This window comes from Tachypleus tridentatus, chromosome 13, assembly GCF_004210375.1.
Source record: "Tachypleus tridentatus isolate NWPU-2018 chromosome 13, ASM421037v1, whole genome shotgun sequence".
Lineage (NCBI taxonomy): Eukaryota > Metazoa > Arthropoda > Merostomata > Xiphosura > Limulidae > Tachypleus > Tachypleus tridentatus.
Window position 1 is genome coordinate 93,756,523 of NC_134837.1, and position 27,203 is coordinate 93,783,725.

The 27,203-nt window shown below is 31.9% G+C and overlaps 1 protein-coding gene across 2 annotated transcripts in view; it reads right to left on the reverse strand.

The window, feature by feature from the left end:
* Window positions 1-1,434: 1,434 nt before the first annotated feature.
* The window catches only part of LOC143239179 (uncharacterized), a 51,530-nt gene continuing 25,761 nt past the window's right edge, over window positions 1,435-27,203 (reverse strand). Inside the window, exons 3-8 of one of the 2 annotated variants that reach the window (XM_076480044.1) lie at window positions 20,700-20,835; window positions 19,561-19,694; window positions 18,788-18,998; window positions 14,175-14,320; window positions 12,738-12,884; window positions 1,435-3,708 (exon numbers count right to left, since the gene is read on the reverse strand). In XM_076480044.1, coding sequence (XP_076336159.1) covers window positions 3,661-3,708; window positions 12,738-12,884; window positions 14,175-14,320; window positions 18,788-18,998; window positions 19,561-19,694; window positions 20,700-20,835 — 822 coding nt within the window. In that variant the 3' untranslated portion in view covers window positions 1,435-3,660. Of the gene's footprint in view, window positions 3,709-12,652; window positions 12,885-14,174; window positions 14,321-18,787; window positions 18,999-19,560; window positions 19,695-20,699; window positions 20,836-27,203 lie in introns of both variants that reach the window. The other variant, XM_076480043.1, reaches the window with a different exon arrangement.

Consider the following 27,203-nt stretch of genomic DNA (forward strand, 5'->3'; position numbering starts at 1 on the left):
ACCGTTCTTGGCTAGTAATTCCGTTGACTCTGAGTCCATACATATATTAGCAATCACATTATACTTCAAATCACGAAACATTTATCTTATGGCATTAGTCGTACAAAGATAAAGACCTTTAATGCAATTATAATTGCTTTCAAGAATGACTAAGCATTATTCGTCGCTTACTGAGTAAGATTGAACGAAAGATCACTAAATAACGTTTTTGTTCAATTTATGAGTGATAAAACATGAAATAAATAGTGACTCTTTCAGCCGAGATATTTTTAAATCTGTTATTTAAACATAGTTTGACAAGGTCAGTAGAATATGTGTTTTGTATTAATCATAAAAACCAGCCACTTTTGAATGATGGACTCGCTTTCTTCAGGAACGAACTGAAAATGAGGAGAAACCGTTTTTATTCAAATAATTAACGTTTGAGGCATTTATAAGTTTCTTCATACGATATGGAACATTACCGATTTATAATTCTATTTTAAGTTTCTAGAGACATCATGAGAAGTTAACTTGTATACGAACCATTTGGTCTCTTAGTAAATGTTTTTCTTTGTCGCCAGTAAACGACTTTCATTACTGATAAAAAAAATTAAAACAATTACATCCAAATCAAACTGGTTCTTTAGTGTATTTTACTCGTTTCATTTTTACATATCTCTTTGCCTCGACCTTAAGGGTTTGCTTGTTGTTAAGCGTAAAGCCACACAATGAGCTCTGTGTGTTATTCCCAACGTGGGTTGAAACCTCGTTTCTTAGCGTTGTAAACCAATAGACTTACCGCTGTGTCACTGGGGATTGAGATAAAAAAGAATTAGTTGAATAAAATGTGTAACATACGTCCAAGAAATAACTGGAATTTCTAACTTTAAACATGAACAGCACCTTAAGTGGGATAAGAGCCAAACAAAATTACGTTTCTCTATATATATTATTTAAGAAATATATTAAGATTGTGTTGGATCTATCAAGACGAGCAACTGGAGTCAACCGTTTGTTTGTTTTCTTTTAATTTCGCGCAAACCTGTTCGAGGGCTATCTGCGCTAGCCGTCCCTAATTTAGAAGTGTAAGACTAGATGGTAGGTAGCTAGTCAACGCCACCCACGGCCAACTAGTAGGCTATTTCTTTACCAACAAATAGTGGGATTGACCGTAACATTATAACGTCCCCACGGCTCAAAGGGCAAGTATGGTTACTTGGTTAGTATGAAGGGGATTCTAACCCGCGTCCCTCAGATGAGGAGTTGAACGCCTTATCCCACCTGGCCATGCTGGGCCAGACTCAACGCTATATCACCAAATCATTTGTAATAACCAGTCAAACGCTTCTCCTTTATTTTAATTCCCAGAAGAAATACACACTACTATTGTTTATTTTATACTGTTTATTATATTCAGTAATTATTTTGTAATACTAAAAAGTAAAGTCCTTATTTAATTATAAATAAAATATACATACGTATAATATAATAATTGTTTTAAGTACTTTTAAATCGAAACTGATTACTAATTATAAATACACTGAGATTGCATTATAGTTATAAGATACACTACAATGTTAATATTTATTTGTTATAGAACGCCAAGGTGGGACAATACAGCGCTTTTCTCCAAGACTCACGTGCTACGTTTACACTTTTGTTAGATACCCAATAACATGAGCTAAGTTGAATTTTCGACTCTCCAAAATAACTTCTCATTTCAATAGAAATGTTCAAATGTTTGTTTCCAGTATCAACACATAACAAAACATGTAAAGCTTCAAAAAATAGCAACAAACAATATCACAAAACAAACGTTACTATTACTTCTCGGTAGTAATTATTTAATTTACTTTCAACCAAGTACATTGTGTTTAATTGTTTCTAAAGTTCCAAGACAACTCGCTCACAATAACCAATAAGTTATTCCCAACGTTATCTAGTAGCGAATAACCTCGTATAATATATAACTTATTTTTAAAAGTAATGACTTGTTTCGTTTCACGATTGTCATTTTATGTATTTTTTATTGTATAATCGATACAGAAATTTCATTTGTAACATGACTACGATATTTCTTTCTTTTGTACTTGTTTCTAGTGAGGGATATTATAATAGAAAATTTGAATAATTTACATTTCACTTTAAAAAGACATTCACAGTAACTATACGAGTACATTTATTGGGTAAAATAGCATAATTTTGCTAAAGGCAAATGAATAATAGTTTCTCCTTTGTTACGAGACTTAACTAGATTAAATCATGTGTTTTCACCTTTACTTTTTAATTTACTTTTACAACACAATTCTCTTCTCCATTAAAGAAAGTTAATATATTTTTTTAAAAATCCAATATTACTTGTCAATCACTGGTAAAATGACCTTTACACAATAATCAAAACAAAAAATATGTAATAATTCCTCATTTTTAACAACAAAAACAGTATAATACTTTTGTTATGGCCTATTCACGAAAGAGATCCTTTAAAAGTGGATATAAATTTAACCTGTTTTATAAATATACAATAAAATATTTATAGTAGTATAATATAAAACAACTTTTGTTAATACTGGAGCATGACATATAAAAACTTGGGATTTAGACTAATGTAAAATGTAGAAATAAAGTAATAAATAGGCATCGGAAATTTGTTATTTTCATTCTTACACAGGAGCGTCTCACGTTAGTCCAAACAAACACTCATGTATTCATAAAGATCACTCAAGAATGTAGAATTTTGTTCTACCACACACGCGAATGCTTAAGAAAATCGGTAACGAGCTTAAAATTAGTTCAAACAGATTCTTGAATACTTATGAAAACTGGTAACATGCATAAGAGTTATTTCAAATACACACTCACGAACGAAAACCAGTAATGAACACAACATTTAGTCCAAACATATTCACGCGCATCTTCGTGAGAAACGGAAATGAGCGTATAGTTTATATTATAATGGCTCCGGATGCCAAATTAATTTAACAAATTAGAATCTTGTACAAGTATTTTTGTCAAATCTTTCTTAGTATGTTACAAGATATTCATATAAATAAAACTTTGTCTTTATACCAGCAGCACCAAAATAAGTATGATATATTTGGATAGAACTGAAAAAAGATGCCTAAATAATTTTTTTCAATTCAGTGTGAGAGATTACGTAAAAACCTCACAACCTAATCGCTAGAGTAAAAAAGCGTTTAATTTAGATTTAATTAGAAATATAAATAAACGATGGTGTTCAGAACGTGAGCCTTGTCTTAGAACTGTCAGACATTGTGATGTTATTACACCATTTACAGTTAAGATTGGTTTGCCAAAAACAGCGACCTCTAATGTATTTCAGAATAACTTTATTTTTAAGCGAACATAAAAAAAAACGCCTCAAGAAGAACAGATGCATAATAATGTCAACTAGCAAAAGTTAATAGCAGGAAAATTCACATCGGACGAAATTCTATACCTGTGTTTCACACTTGTTTGTAGCCATGTAAATCCAGGTTATTGATTTCTAGGTATTCTATGCATTGTGGTACCTAGCAGAAACATCAAGCCGTAGAGCTCTCCACCACGGCAAAAAGTCCAGATATGTCTTCTTTAAAAGGACGTGAAATAATCTTTATTAAGTATATACTTTCAAGCTCAAGAAAGAATTTGCGATGCAAACCATAAGTAGACCAATTAAAGTCCCAGAAGACACAAATTCATCTTCTTCTCCATTGGTTGGTTCTGTAAAGATAAAACAGTAATTCTATTGCTAAGACTATCTAATCAAAAAGAGTTTGAAATTAATTATTAATTTGTTTTTAATTCTTTGAAAAAATTAATATTCTATATATCACAAACGTGGTTAAAAATTTTAACTTTTGTATTAGAAATATTTGGTTTTGATCTACATTCGTTGAAATAATAGAGAACCCTAAAATACAATCAGATGTGGTTTCAAAAAGTGTTACAAATTTTAAAATATAAAAGAATTTACAACATAGGTTTATCGGAGTTAACAACTCAAACACAAATTTAACTTGCCTGAATTTAAAATCACAAGTCAATCAAAAACATTAGCTTGCCTTGATTTAATAAACCAACCACAGTTTAAACTGACTAAGAATAAAATTATAAAGTAATCTAAGATAATAGGTTTGTCTTCCTCTAACACGTCAGTTGCAGATTAACATGTTTATGGTTAGTTACTTTTCACTAATTTTTTTTAAAATAGGATTATATATACAAATAATTTCTAAGCCTTTTTACGAAGCCGTACAGGCCTGGCATGGCCTGGTGGCTAGTGTGCTTGACTCGCAATCTGTGGGGTGTGGCTTAGAATCCATTCATTAAAAATGCTTGCCCCTTTTAGTGTTAGGTGTGTTATAATGTGACACACAGTCCTATTTTTCAAAAGTGAAGAGTAGTCCAAGTGTTGGTGATGTGTGGTATTGACTTGCTGTTTTCCTACTAGTCTATAACTTCAAAATTAGAGGTGGTTGGTGCAGACAGTACTCGAGAAGATTTGTGCGAAATTCAAAAAAACAAAGGAAAACGCCGATAATATCTGTAGTGGATAATCCGTGATGACGAGAAAACCCACTTGTAGAGAAAATTATGTATTTAAAAGCAGCTGGTATGGATAGAGAAGGCACTAATAGAGGAGCAAATAACGTTTTGACCTTCTTCAGTCAACGTCAGGTTCACAAAGAAAGAAAGGGTTACTGATCAGTAGCTGACCATCTGTTTGAAGGCGGTGGTGTAATTGATATTACATATTACATATTGGAATTTCACAGGTATTGTATTTATATCAATAAAACTATAATAGCTATATTTAATAAAAAAAATAGTGTGTTTTTTTATAGAAAAGCCACATCCGGCTCTCTGACGAGCCCACCGAGAAGAACCGAACCGCTGGTTGTAGTGTTGTAAATGCGTCGACTTAACGCTGTACTAGCGTTGGGCGATAAAAGTAGCTATTCTTGTGCTACCTTTAGTTACTAAATTTTCAATAGCATAATATTCAACCTTTCTAATTACATTAACTGTTTTTTAAATGCACGTAAGCTTTAATGGCAGTATAGTTTTCTGAAGAAAGATCACTGACATTTAAGATTATTTTCTGTATTATCATTTCCTAATAATGAATTATTTTCCAAATAGTGCAGTTTTCTCGAAGTTTCAATACCAAAAACATTAACTTTTAAATTAATATTATTAATTGACTCTTTCGAATTTCTTCCTAATTCACGTATGTTAGTTTCTAATGTTTTGTCTATTTCTTATTGACTGTGTCGATTTTCTTTTATCGATTTTTTATATTTTTATTTTCAGCAACAAAATTATCTTCATCTAAAAAAACAATCCTTTTGGTAAATATAAACCGTCTCTATTTCTATTAAGAATATTATTCATAAATTTGTCATCGATTTTGGTTTTACTATTAACATATTCTTCTACTAACGATAAATTAATAGCATTATTATGATCACTTGTTTCTTTAATATTTTTAATTGTTTATTTTTAATATAGTATTTAACTTCATCAGTTAATTTAAAATCGTTCCTAGATGGAACTGTAGGATTATGAGCTGCTTCTTTATATAGTTTACTACATGGAAGCCGACAACTTAATATTAATAAAAGGTTCTCGTAATTTTAAAACTTTTATTATAAATATTCATTATTTTTTCCTCTTTTCAACTAATAAGAAGTAAAATCTAGATTGCTTTGCTAAGATTTTTCTGAGTTGCCAGAAAAACTCAGTCTTCAGATTCGGCATATTATTCTAGGAAACCTGGTTCGAAATGTCTAAATAAATTATAGGATAGAATTTTTCATAATTGTTATAGCTTACTTAACATCCTGTTTCAATATTGATATTGTTTAACCCGGGTTCTAACAACCTTACTTGAGCTTGGCATGATTCTCCAGCTTTGAAAAAAAAATGTAATTTTTAGTGTGGCATTTATCATTAGTTCTAACTCAGGTTCTTAATATAAAGACTATCGAAAATTACAGTGTCTTCGTTTTGATTATTTTACTTATCATGAAACTTCGAAACAACATAAATGTTTCTGATTTTATAGCCTGTTATGTTTAAGATGTATTCTTCTTCTGAACGTTACTTTTAATACTTCTTAAACCACTCATATCGATTTCAAAATAAGCATGAAAATGTACAGTAAAATTACAATATTCATTTTGTTCGGGGCTGAGTTTAACATCAAGTAACCATAACGAAATGTCGCTTATAACAACTTTATAACTTTTATTAGATACATCAATATAAATTATATCATTACATCCATTTCTTCAGATAACATGTCTCACATCGATATTTGAAATAATTTTCTGTAATCATTAAAGAATTCAAAGTATTGATTACTCGATATTTACAATTTGATTTCATTACAAGTTCTTTTTTGTTAAAATTCATCATGCGGTAAAACCTTTATTCTAAGAAGCAATATGGTTAAATGTTGATATTAATTTAAGATATAAAATAATGTTTTAGAGAAAAATGAGACTTGTTGGTCCATCTCGGCTGTTCCATTCTCTTAACTTAATTAAAATAATTTCAAAAAATCTTAAAGTCAGCCTTTATCATTCATATACTTACCAAGCTTTTGCTTACAATTCTTTAAATTTACTGCCTCTACAACATTTGAAAAGCAACCCATTCCAAAGGCTAAAACTCATGTTAGAAAAATATGACTTCTACCCTGCCAAAATGTATATTTGTGTTCCCTAGTCCTACCATTCTCACTTTTAAGTATGGAAAAAATGGTGCATAAACACTATAATTTCCCTTTACAATCATAAACATCTGAATCAGATTCCTCGAATTCTTCTTTTTTCAAGAGAAAACACCTTGAGAGACTTGAGCTTATCTTTGTATGACAACCTCTCCTTTTCTTCTAGTAACCCTTCTCCAAATCCTTTTCAACAATTTATTGTTTTTCCTAGAGTAAGTAAATAAGACTAAACATAACATTCGAGATGTGGTCTAACCTGCAACCTGTACAATGAAATCATAACCTTTTTTAGACTGTATTCAATATTTCTGTAGATACAATCTCAAATCTTATTAGTCTTACCACTTGCAACAGCATACTGGTTGGATGGTTTTATAGACTTAATCGACTATTACACTAAGATTCCTTTCCTTCATAACACTGTTAATGTTTTTCTCATTCAAATTATACTTCTAATTCAATTTTTGATAACGCACATGCAATATCTTGCATTTATTTTAACTCATATGCTATTTATTTGCCTAACTAACTAAATGATATAAACCATTTTCTAAATCAACAGCATCCTCTTCATAGCTGGCAACACTCAAGACCTTAATATCATCAGCAAATTTAAATAATTTATTGACTATTCCTTAATCTCTGTCACTGATGTAAATCAGAAAGAGCAAAGTTCTTGAGGTACCCCTTTCTTATAATGATCAGTTTAACTGAACTCCATTTGTAATAACTCTGCTTTTCCCATCTACACACTCTTCTATACAATTTGCTTACTTATCCCCACACCTATAGATATATATATTTTACAAGACTTATGTGGCATCTTATCAAATGCTTCCTGAAAATCCAGATATATAAAATGTACAACCTGGTCTCCATCTGTATAAGCAGTAACCTTTTCAAAAAATGTCAAAAATTTCAAAGGCAACATTTGCCTTTAGTAAAACCATGTTGACTACTCAATAAAATTCAAAAATTTGTTAAATGACTTCGCACAGTATTTGTTATCAGACTTTCCAAATTTTTTCCCACAATTGACGTAAGAATAATGACGCTAAAATTATTGGAAGAATTTTTATCATCTCCTCTGAAAAGATGTGTTACATTAGCTAACTTCCAGTCCTCTGGTACCTGCCTATTATTTGAGGACTGTCAAAAATAGTAGTAAGTGGCTCACATATCCAATCATTAACCTCCTTCAAAACCTTCGATAAAATATAATCTGTCCAAGGACCCTTATCTTTGTTTTAACTTCCAATTGTTTTAACCAGCTTTGAATTAATGCAGCCATTTTGTTTGATCTCATTTCCATCTATCAACTGTTCAAGATGTGGAATATTGCTTAAATCTTTAGTAAAAACCGAAAAAAAGCAAAATTTAATAACTCAGCTATTTGATAATTATCAGAAAGTGGACTTTCTTTATCAATCCTCAAGGATCTTACCATCCATTTAAAATTTATTTATCCTTAATGCATTTAAATAAATCCTTACTGTTAATTTTAATTTTTTCATCCAAATTTTTCTCATACATTCTTTTTAACGTCCTAATTTCCTGTTTCACCAAACTTTGTGATCACCTATACTATTTTTCTATTCACGTTTCACCAATAAGAAATGCGACTCTCATACAAATATTTTCTGTTTTAATGGGTATTACAATATTTGTTCCAACTGAGCAATCACCTTATTTTGTAATTTTAAATTCTGGAAAATATAACAATTGAAATATAGTATGTCATTGTTTATACTTTGTTGTTGAAATCATATTTAGCTGATTGTTTATCATCGATATTGTTTGTATTCAAAACGTTTTGTAGTTTAAAAAATAATTTATGTTGAAATAAAATGACTAGCTGAACGTGATATGATTTTAATACTTGAGAAATATATTCGTGTAGATATTAGTTCAGTGTTGATCTATTACAACAGTAAATTATGGAGTGGCTTCAAGAAATAGGAATTTAACTAAAATTCCAACATCTAGACATCCATTACGACTTTTTCCAAATTTAGTCCACTTTTAACTTCATTTTATTCTGGATAAAAGAAAAACCCTTTTCTTAAGTTTTGCAACAAATATATATTTCATTAAACTCCTAATGTTTCAATCTTCCTGTTTTTCTAACAAAAGGTACACAATAGGATATTTAATGTTTAATTTTACATTAAAATACGTACTTTTTGCATGTTTGAAACGACATTTTCTTCCCATCAAAATTATCAAATGTATTTATTTAGATTATGAAGATGCTAATAATCTATATCGCTGGGCAATGTGTCATTATTTACCCTACGGAGGATTTAAATGAAGTGATACAAAAATTGATGTAATGAAAGCAACAAGATTCTAAAATAAAATAAGATTTTGAAGTAGGTTTGGACTATTCAAATGAATTACATGACTGTCAATCAAATAAATTTCTAACCAGAGAACAAAACAGCAACCAAAAAGTGTGATGAGAAAAGTTATGTAACTCTCTATAGAAATCATAAACAACATCTATCACTAAGAATAAAAATAAGTAAGATTCATACAGTGTTGCATAGTTCAAACAATGTGATTGGCTTAAAATATATTGACCTAGATTAACAAATAAAAACTAAAGCCAGTAATGTAGTTGTTTCCAAACTGTATATCCTGGAAAGTTGCTAGAGGTGTCGCGAGACAGTTTCACCAAACGAAGAAAAATTAGATACATAAAATATCTTTACACAAAATATTGCATATGGCAGCAGGAGTGTCGCGCAAATCAATGTATGTGGGTTAAGACGTCGTCAATAGTAAAAGGTTTGCAAACTACAGCTCAATACCTTTGAAAAAGGTTTCATCACAAATTGCTAAACAATTTTTTATTTGGAAATTTTAAGGAAAATACTAGTAAACGAGTCTATATAAGTTGTGTTATAACGTAAATAAAGTTGAAAAATTAACAAATTAAACTTCAAGGAGAGATGAATATTTACAGAAGGGTTATCTGTGACTCATAAGAATAAAATTAAAGTTGTATTCAATAAACTAATTTACGTTGACATGCATTCTAGATCTTCCGAAAACATTATGATTTCCCTCTATGGATTCGCGAAACCAAAATATGGTAATGAATTAAAATTATTATAGAAATATGCAGATTCTTAAATTTACGAGACAAAAACAGATGACCTCTAAAATGGTATAAATAAAACAATAATTTATTCGATACTTCATAAGACTATCCAAAAGACAATTCCTATTATGTTCTATTAGAAAACAAAAGTTTAAGTAAAACGAAAGACGAGAACAACGGAAAAAGGACGGAACGTGTAAGGCATAAGTCTTAAGACAATACTTTAAGATCGCAAGATGATAAAACTTGTAGGAACTCTAAAGGTGTTAAAATCTTGTTATTAAACATATAATTACATTGGATAAATAACAAATACTGTTTGTTTAACCAAAAATAAATATAGAAAACTATAAATCTAATAAGAAATAGAAAAGAATGAAATATTGACAAGTTAACAAGAAAGCATTAAGGATGAATGATAGCAAAATATATACATATTACCAGATGGTACTGATACTTTAGCTTGGCGTCATTTTACTTCGATATAACTGGAAGTAATAAACGGTTAACTCAATAGATCACTTCAGCATACTAAAGCTCGTAACTGGAATGAACTGAATCCAGGAGCTAAATTAAATTAAAATGAATTAAAACTCAGTTTGTTGATAGAATTATAGCTGTTATAATAAATGCAAATTTGAAGTAATTCCAAATATTTTTACCTAATTGATTTAATAAAATGTTAACTGAGAAAGATATTAAGGTAATGAAGAAGATATAATATCTTACCCTTGTTTATAACGGGATGAAAGACTGTGGATATAATGAAAATGATCTGTTAATTACATTTGAGATTCAACGTTAACCTTCGCGAGCATTTTATACTAATGTTGGGATATTTTGTAGTATTTTAATAGTTCTTAATATTTTAACAACTTTCATGTTTTATTTCTTATAATTTTCCACTCTTATAAATTTAAATGGATGTCGACATTGCAGATATCAAAAGTTCCTCTTTCAGATCGGTCTGTTATGTTAAACAAAATGTTTATATTTTTTACTCCTCCAAAGGAGTAGAATGAAGACAAACCCCAATGGCGCAGAATCCTCTTACTCCTCACACGACACAAAAACCCCAAACTTTTAATGGGTAGGCAAAATTTGAGACCTCGAAGGCAGGGCAACAAAAAGCAAACAAACAAATGATGATTGTCATTTTCGATATTTTTAAATATGTTACAATATTTTATGATGAGTTGTCTGTTTTTGATGATTTTTGGTTACTTTTAATTATTTTGGCCAATCTTTGGAGTTTTGGGGATATGACCAATGGCGTTGTTGCGTTGTGCTTCAGTTAGTCTTGGCGTAACTGTATTGCGTGTCGGTGGCTTAACACTGAGCTATGGAAACCGAGAACCCGTCACTTTTATAGGGATTTTGCACATGTTGCACTTGCAGAACATGCAGATCTCTCAAACAAATTTATTGGACACGCATGCGTTTTGGCGAAAAATCCGATGTTTTCCTCCGTTTTCAAAGTGCACAACTTTTATTGTCATTTTGGTCTGACAATCAGTGCCTTAACACGTGAAACATCACATACTCTGAGCTTGTTACGTTAGTACATATGTTTATCTTTAAAATAACAAAAATATTCCTTTTGCGTTTCTTTTTTTGAAGAGTATATCTCTAACGTCCGGACGCATTTCAAGATTACAGCTGAACGATGTTACTGATTGCATAATGATTGACATTTCATGCTTTGGATTCCTCATAATATTGTAGTTATTGTTACTTGTTTGTTTGCATTAAAAACAACAACAACATAGTTTTCTTACAAAACTACACAATAAGTGTTCATATTTATATTCTGTACTTACAGCAGAGTTACTAAGGCTAATTACCACCGTCCCATATGTTGCACTACTGACTACAAATACGCAGTCAGTTACAAGCATCTACCATCCATGCCAAAGGATTGATTATCACTCTTATAACGCACAAGAGCTTAAAGCTTGGGTGATATATTGTGATGTCTCAAATATTAAAACCTTGTTCGCTAGTATCGAAATCTTGAGCACTATCTCAGTGGTAACCCGAACCATGAAAAGGAAGTATCTTTCCTTATTGTTGAACTGATATATTGGAGGGAAAGCAATAGCACCGAGTGGTAGCTGACTGCCATTAAAATATAACACCCACGATCCCAAACAGCAAAGCGAAATTTGGCGACAACGGAGCAAGTCGTTGTCTTACACACATATATTTCTGTGAGGTGTTCCTTTACTTGTGTGTAACGTCATTTGTCCACGAGAAATACCCACTTCTGTGTGTGATTGCTGCATTACTAGGGTATTAAAACATTTTTTTTTCACATGTGATATCAGCAATGTCTGATAAGAAGTAAAACTAAGAGTTTTTGCTCACGCTGAAAGCTGTGCCTCTCGAGATTAAGTCGTATGTTAAATGTGATACGATAAATTAGTTAATTGCGCAAATGTGATGATAATAAAATATGTTTGTTTTGTCTTTTGAATTTCGCGCAAACCTACACGAAGGCTATCAGCACTATCTGTCCCTAATTTAGCAATGTAAGACTAGAGGGAATGCAAGTAGTCCTCACCACTCACCGCCAACTCTTGGGCTACTCTTTTACCAACGAATAGTGAAATTGACTGTCACATTATAATGCCCCCACCAATGAAAGGGCGAGCATGTTTGATGTTACGAGGATTCAAACCTGCGACCCTCTGATTACGAATCGAACGCCTTAACCCAGTTGGCCATGCCGGGTGAAAAAAAAAACTGTAACATTGTTATTTCAATAAAACAAAATAGTAACAATGTAGTGAATTACTGCTATGAAGAGAAGCACACATTACCTGCTTCCAAGTTCCCTATTTCATGAAGGCCAGAAGTTTGTTGATAACCTCCAATGAATACTTCTTTACTATTTGTATCAATTACCTTAGCAACCGTAGCAGTGCATCTGATTTTAAGGCCATCACCATGTAAGTGCTTCTGGGTGATAGTGAATCTCAGGCCCAGTTGAGAAAACAAAGTTCCATCTTCATGATGAATGTTCGGATGTATGATAAGATATGAGGTGTTGACCTTTGAGAAAGAAAGAATACGAAAGAATTCAATATGTCAAAGATGGCGATATTAATTTATATTAGAATATTTAAACTGAAATACTTTGTGTCATCCAACAAATTAACACTTTGAGCAAAACATTTCTTAGTCTTGTTTTGGTATATGATTGGAAACATTTTCGTTTTAATAATTGTATAATTTAACAGAACGAGAAGAGGTAGATACGTGAATGTTGTGTTCCTGGAACGTTCATCTGGCATGTGTAAAAATTCCTAAACTTATGTCGAGAAATATAAATCACATATTTTAAATATGTTTTTTCCGTATACATTTTAAAGATATTAAAAGATTTCAAGAATTATGCATCACAAAATAATTGAAGTTTCGGTCTAGGTAACTTTTAATGCAAAGTTTTGTAGTTTTTGTGTTTCTGAGGAGTAAATTTCCTACTGATTGGATAAGTTATATTATGGACAGTTTCTTTAAACTTGCCAACGCTTACAGTACTGTAATATAATCTGTTACTCATGTTATATATTAATCTCTTTTGTATCGTTTAAAAACAGAAAAAAATCTGAAGTTCACAGTAATAAAAAATAAGTATTTGGTGCAGAGAAAAGGTCTATGAAATTTTATCGAACTATTATAAAATACTTTAAAGTTATGAGTCTAATATTGTGTTTAGGTTTTGCCTAATTTATAAAGGGACTGTGGACAATGAAAAGATTTAAAACTTAATAAACCTATTCAGAAGCCACTGCAATGTTTATATAATTTCAGTATGTTTATGAACTCTTCAAATGAAATTGAAAAAATCTTATAAAAATGGATATCTTAGTGTAAGATATTGTGAAACTGTAAACTTAGTGTTAAAAATTGTATGTTTATTAATTTCATAAAACTTATATTTGCTAAGTAAAGCAAACGAACACATATCAGTATTATAACATGTCAATTATTTTAAATTTATAAATTAACAGTTAGGAGATCCAAAAAACTAGGCTCAGCATTTTCAGGTGGTTAAGACACTCGACTTGTAATTTGAAGGTCGCGGGTTCGAATCCATGTCACACCAAACATGTTCGCTCTTTGGGCCGTGGGGGCATTTTAATGTGACGGCCAATCCCACTTCGTTGGTAAAAGAGTAGCCCAAGAGTTGACGGTGGGTAGTGATGACTAGCTGCCTTCCCTCTAGTCTTACACTGCTTAATTAGGAAAGGCTAGAGCAAATAGCCCTCGTGTAGCACGAAATTAAAATAAAACACAAATAACTTAAAATGTCTAAATAATTTAAAATATATGAATTACCTGTTTCCCATTAATGGACCATGAAAGATTAAGGGACTTTGTAAGTCTTGAAGAAGAACAGTTCAGATTTACAATGTCTCCCACGACGTATCTCTCTTTTTCTCCTGTTATACGTGGAGCTATATTTTGAACAACAACGTTGGATGCTAAAGAAACATAGAAATAAATTATCCCTTTAACAAGAACAGAAAGCTCTTTGTATATAATCAAACTTATTAATCCCATCAGTCACTCAAGAAAATAGCTGTGTTATACAATCAAAACTTATTAAACCCTGTCAGTCGCTGAAGAAAATAGTTACGGTATATAATCAAAATTTATTAACCCTGTCAGCGCTGAAGAAAATAACTGTGGTACATAATCAAAATTTATTAAACCCTGTCAGTCGCTGAAGAAAATAACTGGGGTACACAATCAAAACTTATTAACCCCTGTCAGCTGCGGAAGAAAATAACCGCAGGATCTAAGCAAAATTCATTAACCCTTTCAGTCACTGAAGAAAATAACTGTTTCGCATAGTTTCGGCTGTTTTAATTAAAAGTTGTAAGCATACATATAACAACAAGTAAAATAACTAGTTAATGTTGTAGTTTTAAGCTTTTTCATGGAAGATTAAACAAGTAATAATGTATTATTTTGTACATTTATCTTAATCAGCTCGATATATTTATCTTCTTTAGAATATGAATTTTGAGTTAGAGGTTAACTTTATACAATAAGTTTTAAGGCTTGTAACACTAAAATCCAAAATTCGATACCCGTGGTGGGCACAACACAGACATCCCATTGTGCAGCCTTGTGCTTAATAACAAACACGTAACTTTATACAAAATGTCAAAGTATATCCATCATGTTCAAAAGAAAGTGCTTCAGTAGCTTGTTTAATGTACTTAACTATTCAATAATATAGAAAATCAAATTATTTTATCTAGTATTTGATATTTTCAATTCAAAAGGCACCTTGTCTGACGCATGAGCTCTAAACAGCCAGGTCAGAGACCACATAAATTAGACACCATCATTCTTAGTTTAGAATTTCTGACTATAGGGAAGACAACAAGCTAGAAGCATTCACCACCTACTCTGCTACTCTTAACAGTGAATGGTGTTCAGCGATATATTGCATTTCGAACCTTGGGCCATTCACATGGCCTAACACGATGGCAACTACTCCCAAAATTGTATCTCAGTCACCGTCGAATTATCAGTTAGTATCTATCTTTATGTATGTTTTATGTGTGGTGAAGTATTTGTTTGTTGAACACAAATTAAACAAATTGTCTGCATGTTTTTATTTCTTATTATCATCACTGCGTGGTTTCACTGGCGCATCTAATAATATGAACTGCATTATTATTCGTCAGTGTAATACAATTTTATAATTTAACTTGCATGAGTCTTAACTGACTTGAACTCACTTCTGAAAATTTCCTAATGGCCGCATTTCTCTACGAAAAAAAAAAATTATATAACTTATCATAGATGATTCCTACTTTTAGTATTCTTAATAATTTACTGTATATGAAACATAGAGTTTGATAATCACTAAATATAACATCTGGAGTTCGTACCAGTATAACTTACTGAATGAAAAATAGGACATCTCGGTGAGTATCTGTTTCGACAATTTTTGGCAGGTTATAGTTAACACTGCCTTGTAAAAGTGTCCATCCTCTACTATTAATGTTCCATTTTGATGAAATACAAAAAATATCTGTATTAAGCTTGCTTTTATTCAAAACTCTAATGATCAAACTTAATGTTACGTGTGAAGGAAGATAAATGTCAACAAAACCTGCATAGAAAGTAAATAAATGAAAATTTACTGATTGCAGAAGTATTCAACTCCTAACTCAGTACTTGGAAGAAACACTTTTGGCAAAAATACAGTTGTGAGTCTTTTTGGATGATTCTCTACCAGCTTTATGTAACAGAATGGCACTATTTTTGTCCATTCTTCTTGGCTTCTTCCCAGTGGCACACCGATACGTCTGTGGACTTCCAGTGCTAGAATCCGGATTTAAATCCGTGGTGGACAAGCACAGTTAGTTAACTGTGTTGTTTCGTGCTTAACTTCAAACAAACAAATGTTCATGGCAAAAATTGGTCCAATTCTGTGAATTTCTTGAGGATCGTTGATGGACTGCAATCTTCAAGTCTCGCCATAAATTTCCGTTGGATATAAATTAAGACTTTAACTGGGCCGTTGCAAGGCATTCACTTTTGAAACCATTATAGCATGGTTTTGGCCTTTTCCTTCGGGTCACTGTTCTGTTTAAATGTAAATTTTCGACACAGTTTTACATTCTTGGCTGACTCAAGCAGGTTTTCTTCTAGAATTTGCCTGCACTTCACGTCATCCATCTATCTCTCAATCCTGAAAACCTTCCCAGTCCCTGATGATCAGAAGCATCCACATAACATGACAATACCACCACTATGCTTGTCAGTTAGAATAATGATGAATGGGTGAGGTGCTGTGTTGTGCTTGTACCAGACATAACGATTTTAATTTAGACCAAAAAGCTTAATGTTTCCTCGTCTGACCACTAAACCTACTGCCACATGACTGCACTATCATTTTCATGCTTTGTTGCAAACTCTATACAAAATATAAGATGATTCTTTTTTTAGAACTGCTTCTTTCTTGCCACTCGCCTATACAGGCTAGCTTTGTGTAGGGACCAGGGTACTGACTGTTGTTACGTATTATAATTTACCTCGGACGAGTTTTCGATTTATTATGTTACGTATATTAACGTATTACGATATTAAAGAGCCGGAAATTTTAATTTAAATTTAAAAGTTAATTGAATGTCGGTATTATGAAATTTATCATATTTGTCAACAGGATGGATATACACAATTTTCTTTCTTGAGACAAATATATTTTAATATACAAACAAAAATACAATTTATAATAATGGTTTTTACACAAAAGTTTTACAAACGTACAAACAATACTGGATATTCTATCTGGTCTGGAACTGAATCTTTTATCGACGATTCACGAATAGTGAATTAATTCTATGATGAAATAGAGACAGATACAGTTCACTCGGTGAAGAAGCCAGCTTCACTGAGTTATTTTACCAACGAAAATATCTAATGTACTCGAATAAATACTTACGTCCGAAGTTAATCAGTTTGTAATGTTCGAAATCTATAAACGTTTCTGGTCTAATATTTGTAGATTTCTGATTAATATCACAGTTATAGCTTCTGAGGTTTATAGTATAGTTTTACGTCAGTATTTCTACAAAGACATTGTATAACTTCAGCTGTGAGAAGCTTACGTGAGGCCAAATAAAAATAAAATTAACTAGCATTCATGCCAAGTGAATTGTACCTGCGTATGAACGTAGAATTACTTCGCTCTCCATGAACTGTCGATAAAAGATTCAGTTCCAGACCAGATAGAAGACTCAGTATTGTTTGTAAGTTTGTAAAACTCTTGTATATGAACCATTATTTGTAATAAGTGTTATTATAAATTGTAGTGTTGTTTGTATATTATAATGTATATTTGTCATAAGAAAGATAATTCTGTGTATCAATATTGTTGGCAAATATTATAAATTTAATATATATTAACATTGAATTAACTTCTAAATTAAAATTAAAATTCCTCCAGATATTTGAAATCGTAATATCTAACGTACGTAAGACAATAAATCGGAGACTCGTTCGAAAGAAATTATAATAGGTAATACATTTCAAACATGGAATTTTCCAATTGGTTCAAAGTCATTGTTGGCTTTACAATGGCATCCTTAACCAGTTTTTTGCTTTCCCGCCTGCTTAATTTGGAAGAGTGTCTTGATCTGGGTAGCAATTGGTTGGTATAAAGCACATTCCACTTTTTAATGATGGACGTCATCGTACTCGATTAGATACAAGTTTGAAATTTTACTCTAATCATCTCCTAATCTGTGCTTCTCCACCACTTTATTCCTTTGGAAAGCTTTTTGGTTTTCATGGTTAGTTTGTCGTATCACTATGCGAGATGCGGCTTAAGCAGATGCATTTACTTTGAAGTCAAGTTAAACAACTTTGAGTACACACAGACAGAGACCATTACGTTAATTTTGTGACTTTTCAAACTAATTTTTTGGACCTGAACGGATTTAGAGTTGAGTACTAAAGTAATTAATAATATTCTAATTTTCTCTAAAAATCTAACTTACATAATACCAGCATTGTTTTTAAGCTTTCTCAGTTTGGAATAGATTGAGTAGATTCTAAATATAAAATCCTGTTTGAAAGTTTCATGATTGCAAGCTCTGACGGCAATAAAATATGGAAACTTTGCAGAAAGGTGAATACTTATGCAAAACTCTGAATTATCATTAATTTCGTTGTTGTAAGTTTTATTTGATATTTAGTCTCAGATCATTAACTTTTATAAACAAAACCATTTTCCTATTTAACAATGAGAAATTATTTAGTAGCTATACACTGTGCTAATTAGTACTTCCAACCAATTTAAATTCTATTAGTTACTAAAGTTTTAACAGCTGTAGGTTTCTGTGTCAAGTTATTCCTGTGGTTTTAGACATTTTAACCTCACAAGCATGTATTAAACAGGATGAATAGATGTTCTTACAACTTACAGTGAAAATTGTCTGATTTAATACTCTCTCCTATAATTAATTCTTTGCTGTGAGTGGAGTATTTTTGGATTACAGAGGCTGTGCAACGAAGTCCCAAGGAACCCAATGCGAAGTGACTGTACGTGACAATGAAAGTTAGGCCTACAGCAGTCGATTCCAATCCATCAAAGTGCTCTTGAACAGGGTAAGAAGTTAAGAATGATGACTTTGCCTGAAAGGTAGAAGTCAGGTATAAATGTGTAACTTTTCAAATTCCTTGAAAGTTATAAAATAATCTCTCTTTAACAGGTATAATTACAAAAAAATGTGAATGTTTATGATATTTAATATTTTCCACATATTTAATTCCATATACACTGTTTAGAATTCCTAAATGTACACATATGTGATTAATCCCGCTCTTAGTTTGTGCAAAGCTACTTAACTGCGCTAGTTGAACCCAATTCTGAACTAACAAATTAACAATAATGCTTACTGCCAATGACTTCAATGACTCGAAAGTATGGAGCACAATTTGGCAGCAATGGAATGACAAACATGGCGTCCCGAATCCGTAAACCTGCATATTAATTACTAGGTTACACCCACTCAGTACAAGTAATAACAGAAATTAAGTAATTTTAATAACGTTGATGGCTTTACGTACACATTTATTCGGTAATTATTTTCAATATCACTTGAGACGAATAAAGTGATAAAACAAGTTATCAATATTTATTATCATCGCAAACATCATACTGTTAGCGATCACAAGATAATATCTATTGTTCTACCTCTTTTCCATTGATGAACCACATGAGGCTAGAGACTGGTTTGGAAGGCTTTGAGAAACATGTGACATTTAGTTCTTCACCAATCTGATAAAGTGGTTCATTACCTTCAATATCAGGCGGTTCTTTTGGTAAAACTGAAGGAGAGAAAAAAACAAAAAACTTCTATTAAAGGTATTGATACAACTTCAAATGCTTTTTAAATAGTAACCTAAGAATATTGTTTGTTTGTTTTTTTAATTTCGCGCAAAGCTACACGAGGGCTATCTGCTCTAGCCGTCCCTAATTTAACAGTATAAGGCTAGAGGAAAGGCAGCTCTTGGGCTACTCTTTTACCAGCGAATAGTGGGATTGACTGTAACATTATAACGCCCGCACTGCTGAAGGAGCGAGCATGTTTGGTGTGACGGGAATTCGAACCCGCGGATTGCGAGTCGAGTACCTTAACCACCTGGCTATGCCGAGCCCCTGAGAATATAATTGAATACATTACTAAATACTGATTATATAATCGCATTCTAATCTTGTAGTTACGATTAATCTGATACAAGTTTTTCATGATTTGTTATCCACTACTGTTTACTTTTGGAAAAGGTGTAACCATTAACCTTGAAGATAAATCTTTATAGCGTACTTTTATTTGGGTGGTTAGGGTCATGTGATATTATTCAAACAGGTCCTAATAACTGGAGCAGGCCCGGCATGGCCAAGCGTGTTAAGGCGTGCGCCTCGTAATCTGAGGATCGCGGGTTTGTATTCCCGTTATGCCAAACATGCTCGCCCTTTCAGCCGTGGGGGCGTTATAATGTGACGGTAAATCCCACTTTTCGTTGGTAAAAGAGTAGCCCAAGAGTTGGCGATGGGTGGTGATAACTAGCTGCCTTCCCTCTAGTCTTACACTGCTAAATTAGGGACGGCTAGCACAGATAGCCCTCGAGTGGCTTTGTGCGAAATTCAAAAACAAAAACAAAAATAATTGGGGCAAGACAATAAAAACATATTCTTAAAGCATAAAACAGCTGGAACACAAACAAAATTTCCTATATTTTAACTTCATGATAGATCTCGTTGTTGAAAAGTTATGATCACATTTATTGACTAAAAAAGGAAGTTTTGTTCAAAAACAGCGAAATATAATTCACCATATATCTTCAATGCTTTATCAACTTGCACTGTCCTGTAGGATGGCGCTTCCGTCGATACTTCACACTCATATAGGCCCTCTGTACTAAGATCTGTCTTGGCAAGGAAGACATGAGTTTGGTTGGATCTTTCTAACTAAACAAAAAAGAAGTTCACAAGATGGAAAACATAAAAATGAGAAGCTTCTGGATAATTTTTAATGGATAATATACTCTCTGTGTGTGTGTTTTTACTAGTTTGTTAAAATTAGGAATATAAAAACAAAGATTTTTTGTTTTGGATTTCTCGCAAAGTTACACGAGGGCTATCTGCTCTAATTGTCCCTAATTTAGCAATGAAAGACCAGAGAGAAGGCAGCTAATCACCACCATCCATTCCCAACTCTTGGACTACTCTTTTACCAAAGAATAGTGGGATTGACCTTAACATAATAACGTTCCAACGGCTGAAAGAACGGGCATATTTGGTATGACTGAGATTCGAAAATAAAAGAAAAAATAGCATAAAGCTGTGAATGTCGACTTTAGATTGACTTTTGCAGGCATACCGCTGTACCACGGGGGGAAGGGGGGCAGAAATATTTGAAGTACTAACGAAATCCTAGTTTCACTAAACTGCGTAAATTACAGTAAAATAGCACTAAACAAACAGCACTAGATTTATGATGTGAGGTATTGTTAGACATTACATTATCACAATTGGAACACATAATTATACTGCACTAATATTTCTTATTACCGCCATTAAGAGGTGTATAATTTAGAATAGCAGTAGTTAAAGGTTTTCTTAGTGATACTTTTAATGCAGACCAAGCATGCCCATACCGAGTTGCACGTACACCCCGTTTTTTACTGGCAGTCCGATCAAAACCTTTTCTCATATTAAGAGAAATCTACATCGTGAAAGAAAAATAACTCGCGTAAAATACTAACACTCCTTTGTAGTGTGATTTTAAGTTAAAGCATTCAGAGGCATGCTTGGGTTGTAGAGTAAAAAAATAAATTTTCTGTTGGAGACAGCTAATTCTGGAAAACGTAATGAATAAAGCTGTAGAATGTGTAAATGTATACATATATTAAACTCTTTGTCACGCGATTTTCGTATTAGCGAAACACTAGCTTCAACGTGTGTGAATTATGTGTAGGCTTAGCGAGCGTGCATGATCTATAGCGAAACACTAACTCCCGAGATCTGACAGACGAAATGAGTATGACAACCAAATTTATCGTTCATGTTAGACTGGAAAAACATATTGGCAAAAAATCATATTTCTGTAACGCTTTTTTTTACACTTACACAAAATATTTGAAGAACAAAAATATGTTTAAAAAACAATAATTGTTTTTGTTTTGAATTTCGCGCAAAGCTAAACGAGGGCAATCTGCGTTAAAAAATAATAACCAAACCAAACTTTACAACATACAGTAGTAAACTGATACTTTTTACATTTGAATAATCATGGGCTTATTCGACCGATTTCGATTTTTTTTCCTCTATGTGTATGTACAGTGTTCAGGGTGGAAACAATTAGATTGTTTATTACCCCATCAAGCAAGCCTTGCACTTGATGCCATTTAATTCACATCCAAGTCAACAAACACATTTTTATATTTTCAACTTCGATATTTAATGAAAGGCTTTGCTTAAAAAGTTAAAACAACGGAATAAATAGGTCACACAGGATAAATAGCATCATGTATCTCTTTGGACTGTACACTAAGCCGAAATGCATTATTTGATTATTTTATATGAATAAAGAAATCACAATATATGGAAAGGTTTTTTTAAAGAAATTATCATTTATATTTGTTGAAATATTGATTTTTATGATATTTGGTGAGGGATGAACGAAAGAGCGGACTATAAGATTGTGCAATTTTGGTTTTCATTTGAACCATTTTCAGACTAGCTACAGAACCGGTTACTATTTCTGAGTGCTAGAAATAAAATTATGTAAACTACAAATATCTTTTAACTTCTGTTGCCTTCACTTGAATTAGCTGAATAGAAATCCAGGCTGAACTATAAACTAGTTTAATAGCTAAATGCTTTGATTACTTATCATCATACATTCAATCTTGAGTTTATGATGTTTGATCTTATTACTCATTAGAAACTCATAGAACCAAAATTAAACCGTCGTCATCTTTTAAGGTCTTCTTAAAATGTTTCAGTAGAATGATATATCTTGTGATTAGAAAGACTGGATATAATTAGTGAGCAAAATATTCAATTTGTATTAAAGTCATTTAGAAACTTAGCTAGGTGTAAATACGAGTTACACATGGAGGGTGGGAGGAAGTTCTATGGGGTTGGAGAAAGTTTCAAAACTCTCACACGAAGGAGTGCGTGGTGCATTTTGATGAACTTTTCAAAAGATCATCTGTAAGAAATTGATCTTAAGCAACACAAAATATTGTCAAAATTTGCAATTTGATCACCGATATTGTTCTTTAAATTTTGTTGTAGAAGAAAAGCAATCAGGTTAAGATTTTATATCAAAGAGAGATTCGTATCTTAAAATAAAATTTCCATGTTACTCACGATTGTACGCCCTCTTTCGTCAGTTGTACTTTTGTATTAATATACAATGTGAGGGGAACTGATTGAACAGTAACCACAATAATGTTCTTTTCGTTTTTGTTGAGTAAGGTTTTAAATGGCACTACTTATTAATTTTATGAGTTGTAAGAAAAAAGAATAACACAAGTAAATATATATATAATTTATATAATATATATAAAAAATGATAATAAATTCATTAGTTGAATCTGTGAAGATATTTTCGACTTTAATTTGCCCACCAGTGGCACAGTGGCATGTCTGTGGACTCATACCGCTAGATACAGGGTTTCGATACCCGTGTTTGGTAGAGCACAGATCGCCCATCGTGTAACTTTGTGCTTACTTCCAAAGAGGCTGAGTTTTCTTCCAGCTACAAGGTCACACTTAAAAAAAAACACTTTCATACTAGGTGACAAAATAATTTCTCGAAAAACAAAATTATTGTAGAGATATTGAGAAATATTTTCCTGCTTTATAAATCATATTAATCCTCCCTGGTATACTGATCCCTATAATTCAACAGTAAATATAGGGGATCAATTTCCCATGGTGTACAGAGTGGAAATATCCTATTGTGTAGCTTTATGCTAAAACAAATATGACATACTGTACAGTCACCAAAACGTTGTTGCAAAAGAGTATTATATACACAGTTGCAGAAAATTATCAAATCCCTTGGAAAATAATAATTAATTTCAGATTTTTACAAAATTATTTATAATTGGTATTTTTGTTTATTCTAGAATTTTTCTATTTCTTTAAAAATACAATGAACACACATATTTCTTCTGATTTCAATTAAATTGATTTTGTTCATATGTTTGCTGTAAGAAGAGAAGTATTTCTCCTCACAAACCACACCATTTCATGTTTGATTTAGATTTTTAGGATTGTTATGTATTCTACAAATATAAATTTACACTTTTCAGTAAGAATTAAGATAGCCTGATTAGTGTTAATCTCGGGCTTGGCATTGCCAGATTGTTAGGACGCTCGACTCGTAATCTGATGGTCGCGGGTTAAAATCCCGTTCACACCAAACATACTCGCCCTTTCTGCCGTGGGGGCATTATAATGTGACAGTTAGTCCTACTATTTGTTGGTAAAAGAGTAGCCAATGAGTTGGCGGCGGGTGGTGATGACTAGCTGCTTTTCTTCTAGTGCGGTGGTTCCCAACCTTTTTTATGCCAGGCACCCCTAAAAATTTTAATATGTTATCGCACCCCTCACAGTAATTATTTATTTGAGAATAAAGATGAAGGTGGCCAAAATAAATGTTATCTCGCACCCCCTGAAACGCTATCTCGCACCCCTGGTTTAGAACCACTACTCTAGTGAGTCTAGCCTTACAGTGCTAAATTAGGGACGGCTAGCACAGATAGCCCTCAAGTAGATTTACGCGAAATTCGAAAATAACAAATGTCTAACCTTTATAGTTTTATCACTTTGTATTTGAATAACAATTTAATCTGGTTTGCTTTTATAATTCCTTGACTAACACTTTCAATGAAACCAAATACATACAGGAAGCCGTTGTTTTATAGCAGACTTCACTGTCAACCTTTATTCCTGATCCATGTTTGATTATACAATACAGTAATCAAACAGTATATATAAATATGATTCATGTTTGACTATACAATACAGTAATCAAACAGTATATATAAGTATGATCCATGTTTGACTATACAATACAGTAATCAAACAGTATATATAAGTATGATCCATGTTTGACTATACAATACAGTAATCAAACAGTATACGAGTATATAAGAAAAAGTAAATGAAATAATCAAGCTACGTTACGGTTTCAAGTTAACACATATAATATTTAAATACAGTGAAATAGTTTAGCAATAGAGAAATTGCTTAAGGCGCTGTAAAAAAAAGAAATAAAAACACGGATCAACATTTCACTCAAACAACGTTTATTAATAAATATTCTATGATTAGTGTTACTTTGTTTATTCCTCACAACGCCTTTAAAATATTCAAATATTCTGACAACTTTTAACTTAGTCGCTTAAACAAGTGAAAAAACAAAAACATATAAACATGTTGCAGTTAAGTTTTATTATGATCATACTTTAAGCTTAGACTATCATATTACGTAATTTAATCTAAAATACAATTGCAAAGCTAAATCTCTAAGTATTCCGATATTGCCCTCGTGTTCCAAAAAACAAATCAACAATCATAATAGTTTTATAACTATCACATATTGGGTTAAGTTCCTGCAGAGGACACAGTACAGATAACCCTATTGCGTAGCATAATGCGTATATAAAAACAGTGATTTTTAAAATATCTCCAATTCAGGACAAACTTGAATTGGCACTAATAGTAATTCATAGATTGTGTATTCAGTTGAAATAAAATTCCTCCGGTTAATGCCAAAAGAACTTATCAATTTCTACTTTCAACAAAGACTGAATATTCTGAAGTACAATACCATATTTTATTTAAATTTAGCTCCATTATTTAGTTAACCTTTCATAACGAACAAGTCTTTAAATTCAGTTATCTTAGATTAAGATTCCATAGAACTAATAGAAAACTTGATCTTAAAAACAAACCAATTTTATTATAACGTAGCTACGGAAAGCATAACTCGTACTAAGTAAAAAGTGTCTAAGCACACCTAAAAGACATGTTTTATTTGCTGCTTCCCCCTTACTGATAGCTGAGTGATAAATTCAGGTTTCGATACTGCAGTGAGCAGAGCCCATTTGGTAGTTTTGTACTTAATAATAAACAAACATGTTTTTCTATGACAAGTGATTAAAGATAATAGCCTTGGGTACTTAAATTCACCTCATATGTATATATGTGAAAGGAATTTTTTTCCACGTTCACATTATATATCAATATAACATTTGTAAAAGTACTCAGATGTTTAAGTTAGTACAAGTAAGGGTACCGTCTTAGATACGAAAATAAGATTATTAAAATATTTTACTGAGCAGACCTGTAACTAACGAGTTATAAATCTATGCACAGCTACACCGTAGCGATATTCCTACAACAAACAAAAAACAGGTTTATCACTAACACGAACTACTTCCAGAAAAAAAATGCTTTTAAAATCCTCCAAAATAGAGGTTATTAAAAATCAAAATACTAAAAAATAAATATGTTTCGTTTTATTATAATTGAGAGGGCAAACCATATTGAAACCTCTAACATTAAAAGTGAGTGAGCGTGACACCTGTCGTCTCTGGTGGCAGCGTTCATAAGTAAGAAAGACATTATTATTTTATCCAATTTCATCGCATTAGATTTTAACATTATATTTTACTTCTAAATATATACTCTAGCTTATTATATTACGCTTTATGTTTAAAGTAAATTGATACCCACGTAACTTCTCGCGTTAGAAACCAGTTTACTTATAGAAATGGACAAATTAAGTAACAGTAACTTAATGTACCCAGAGGAATAACTTATTTTATTTTGTTAGAATAGTGCATTTGTTTTATTGTTGAGGCTAAAAAATTAGTGAAAAAAACATAATCCAACAGCATACCACATACATATACTAAAGAACTAGTAATGTTTAACCTGAATGATATGCGCACTTGAGTTAAATTCCCATGGTTTAATGTATCGCTGTCTTTAATTGAAAACAACAGACCAGTTGGAAGATAGACCCACCACAAAAGAGTTATCAATGGTATTGAACATCAATGTTTATAACAATCTTAATGCATAATGACAAAAGTTTTGTAAGTTTTTATGCATTAAAAATATCATATATATACTTAGTCGTTAGAAATAAAGATGCAAGTGATGAAATTACACCTTTAAAATATGCCACTATTTATGTGTGTAACATTTTATCTTAAATCAACTCTGGACAATACATTTTTATTTCCAGACATATGTTGAAATTGTATGAAAAAAGGGTAAAAGGAGACGTTATCATTTCTTAAATATTG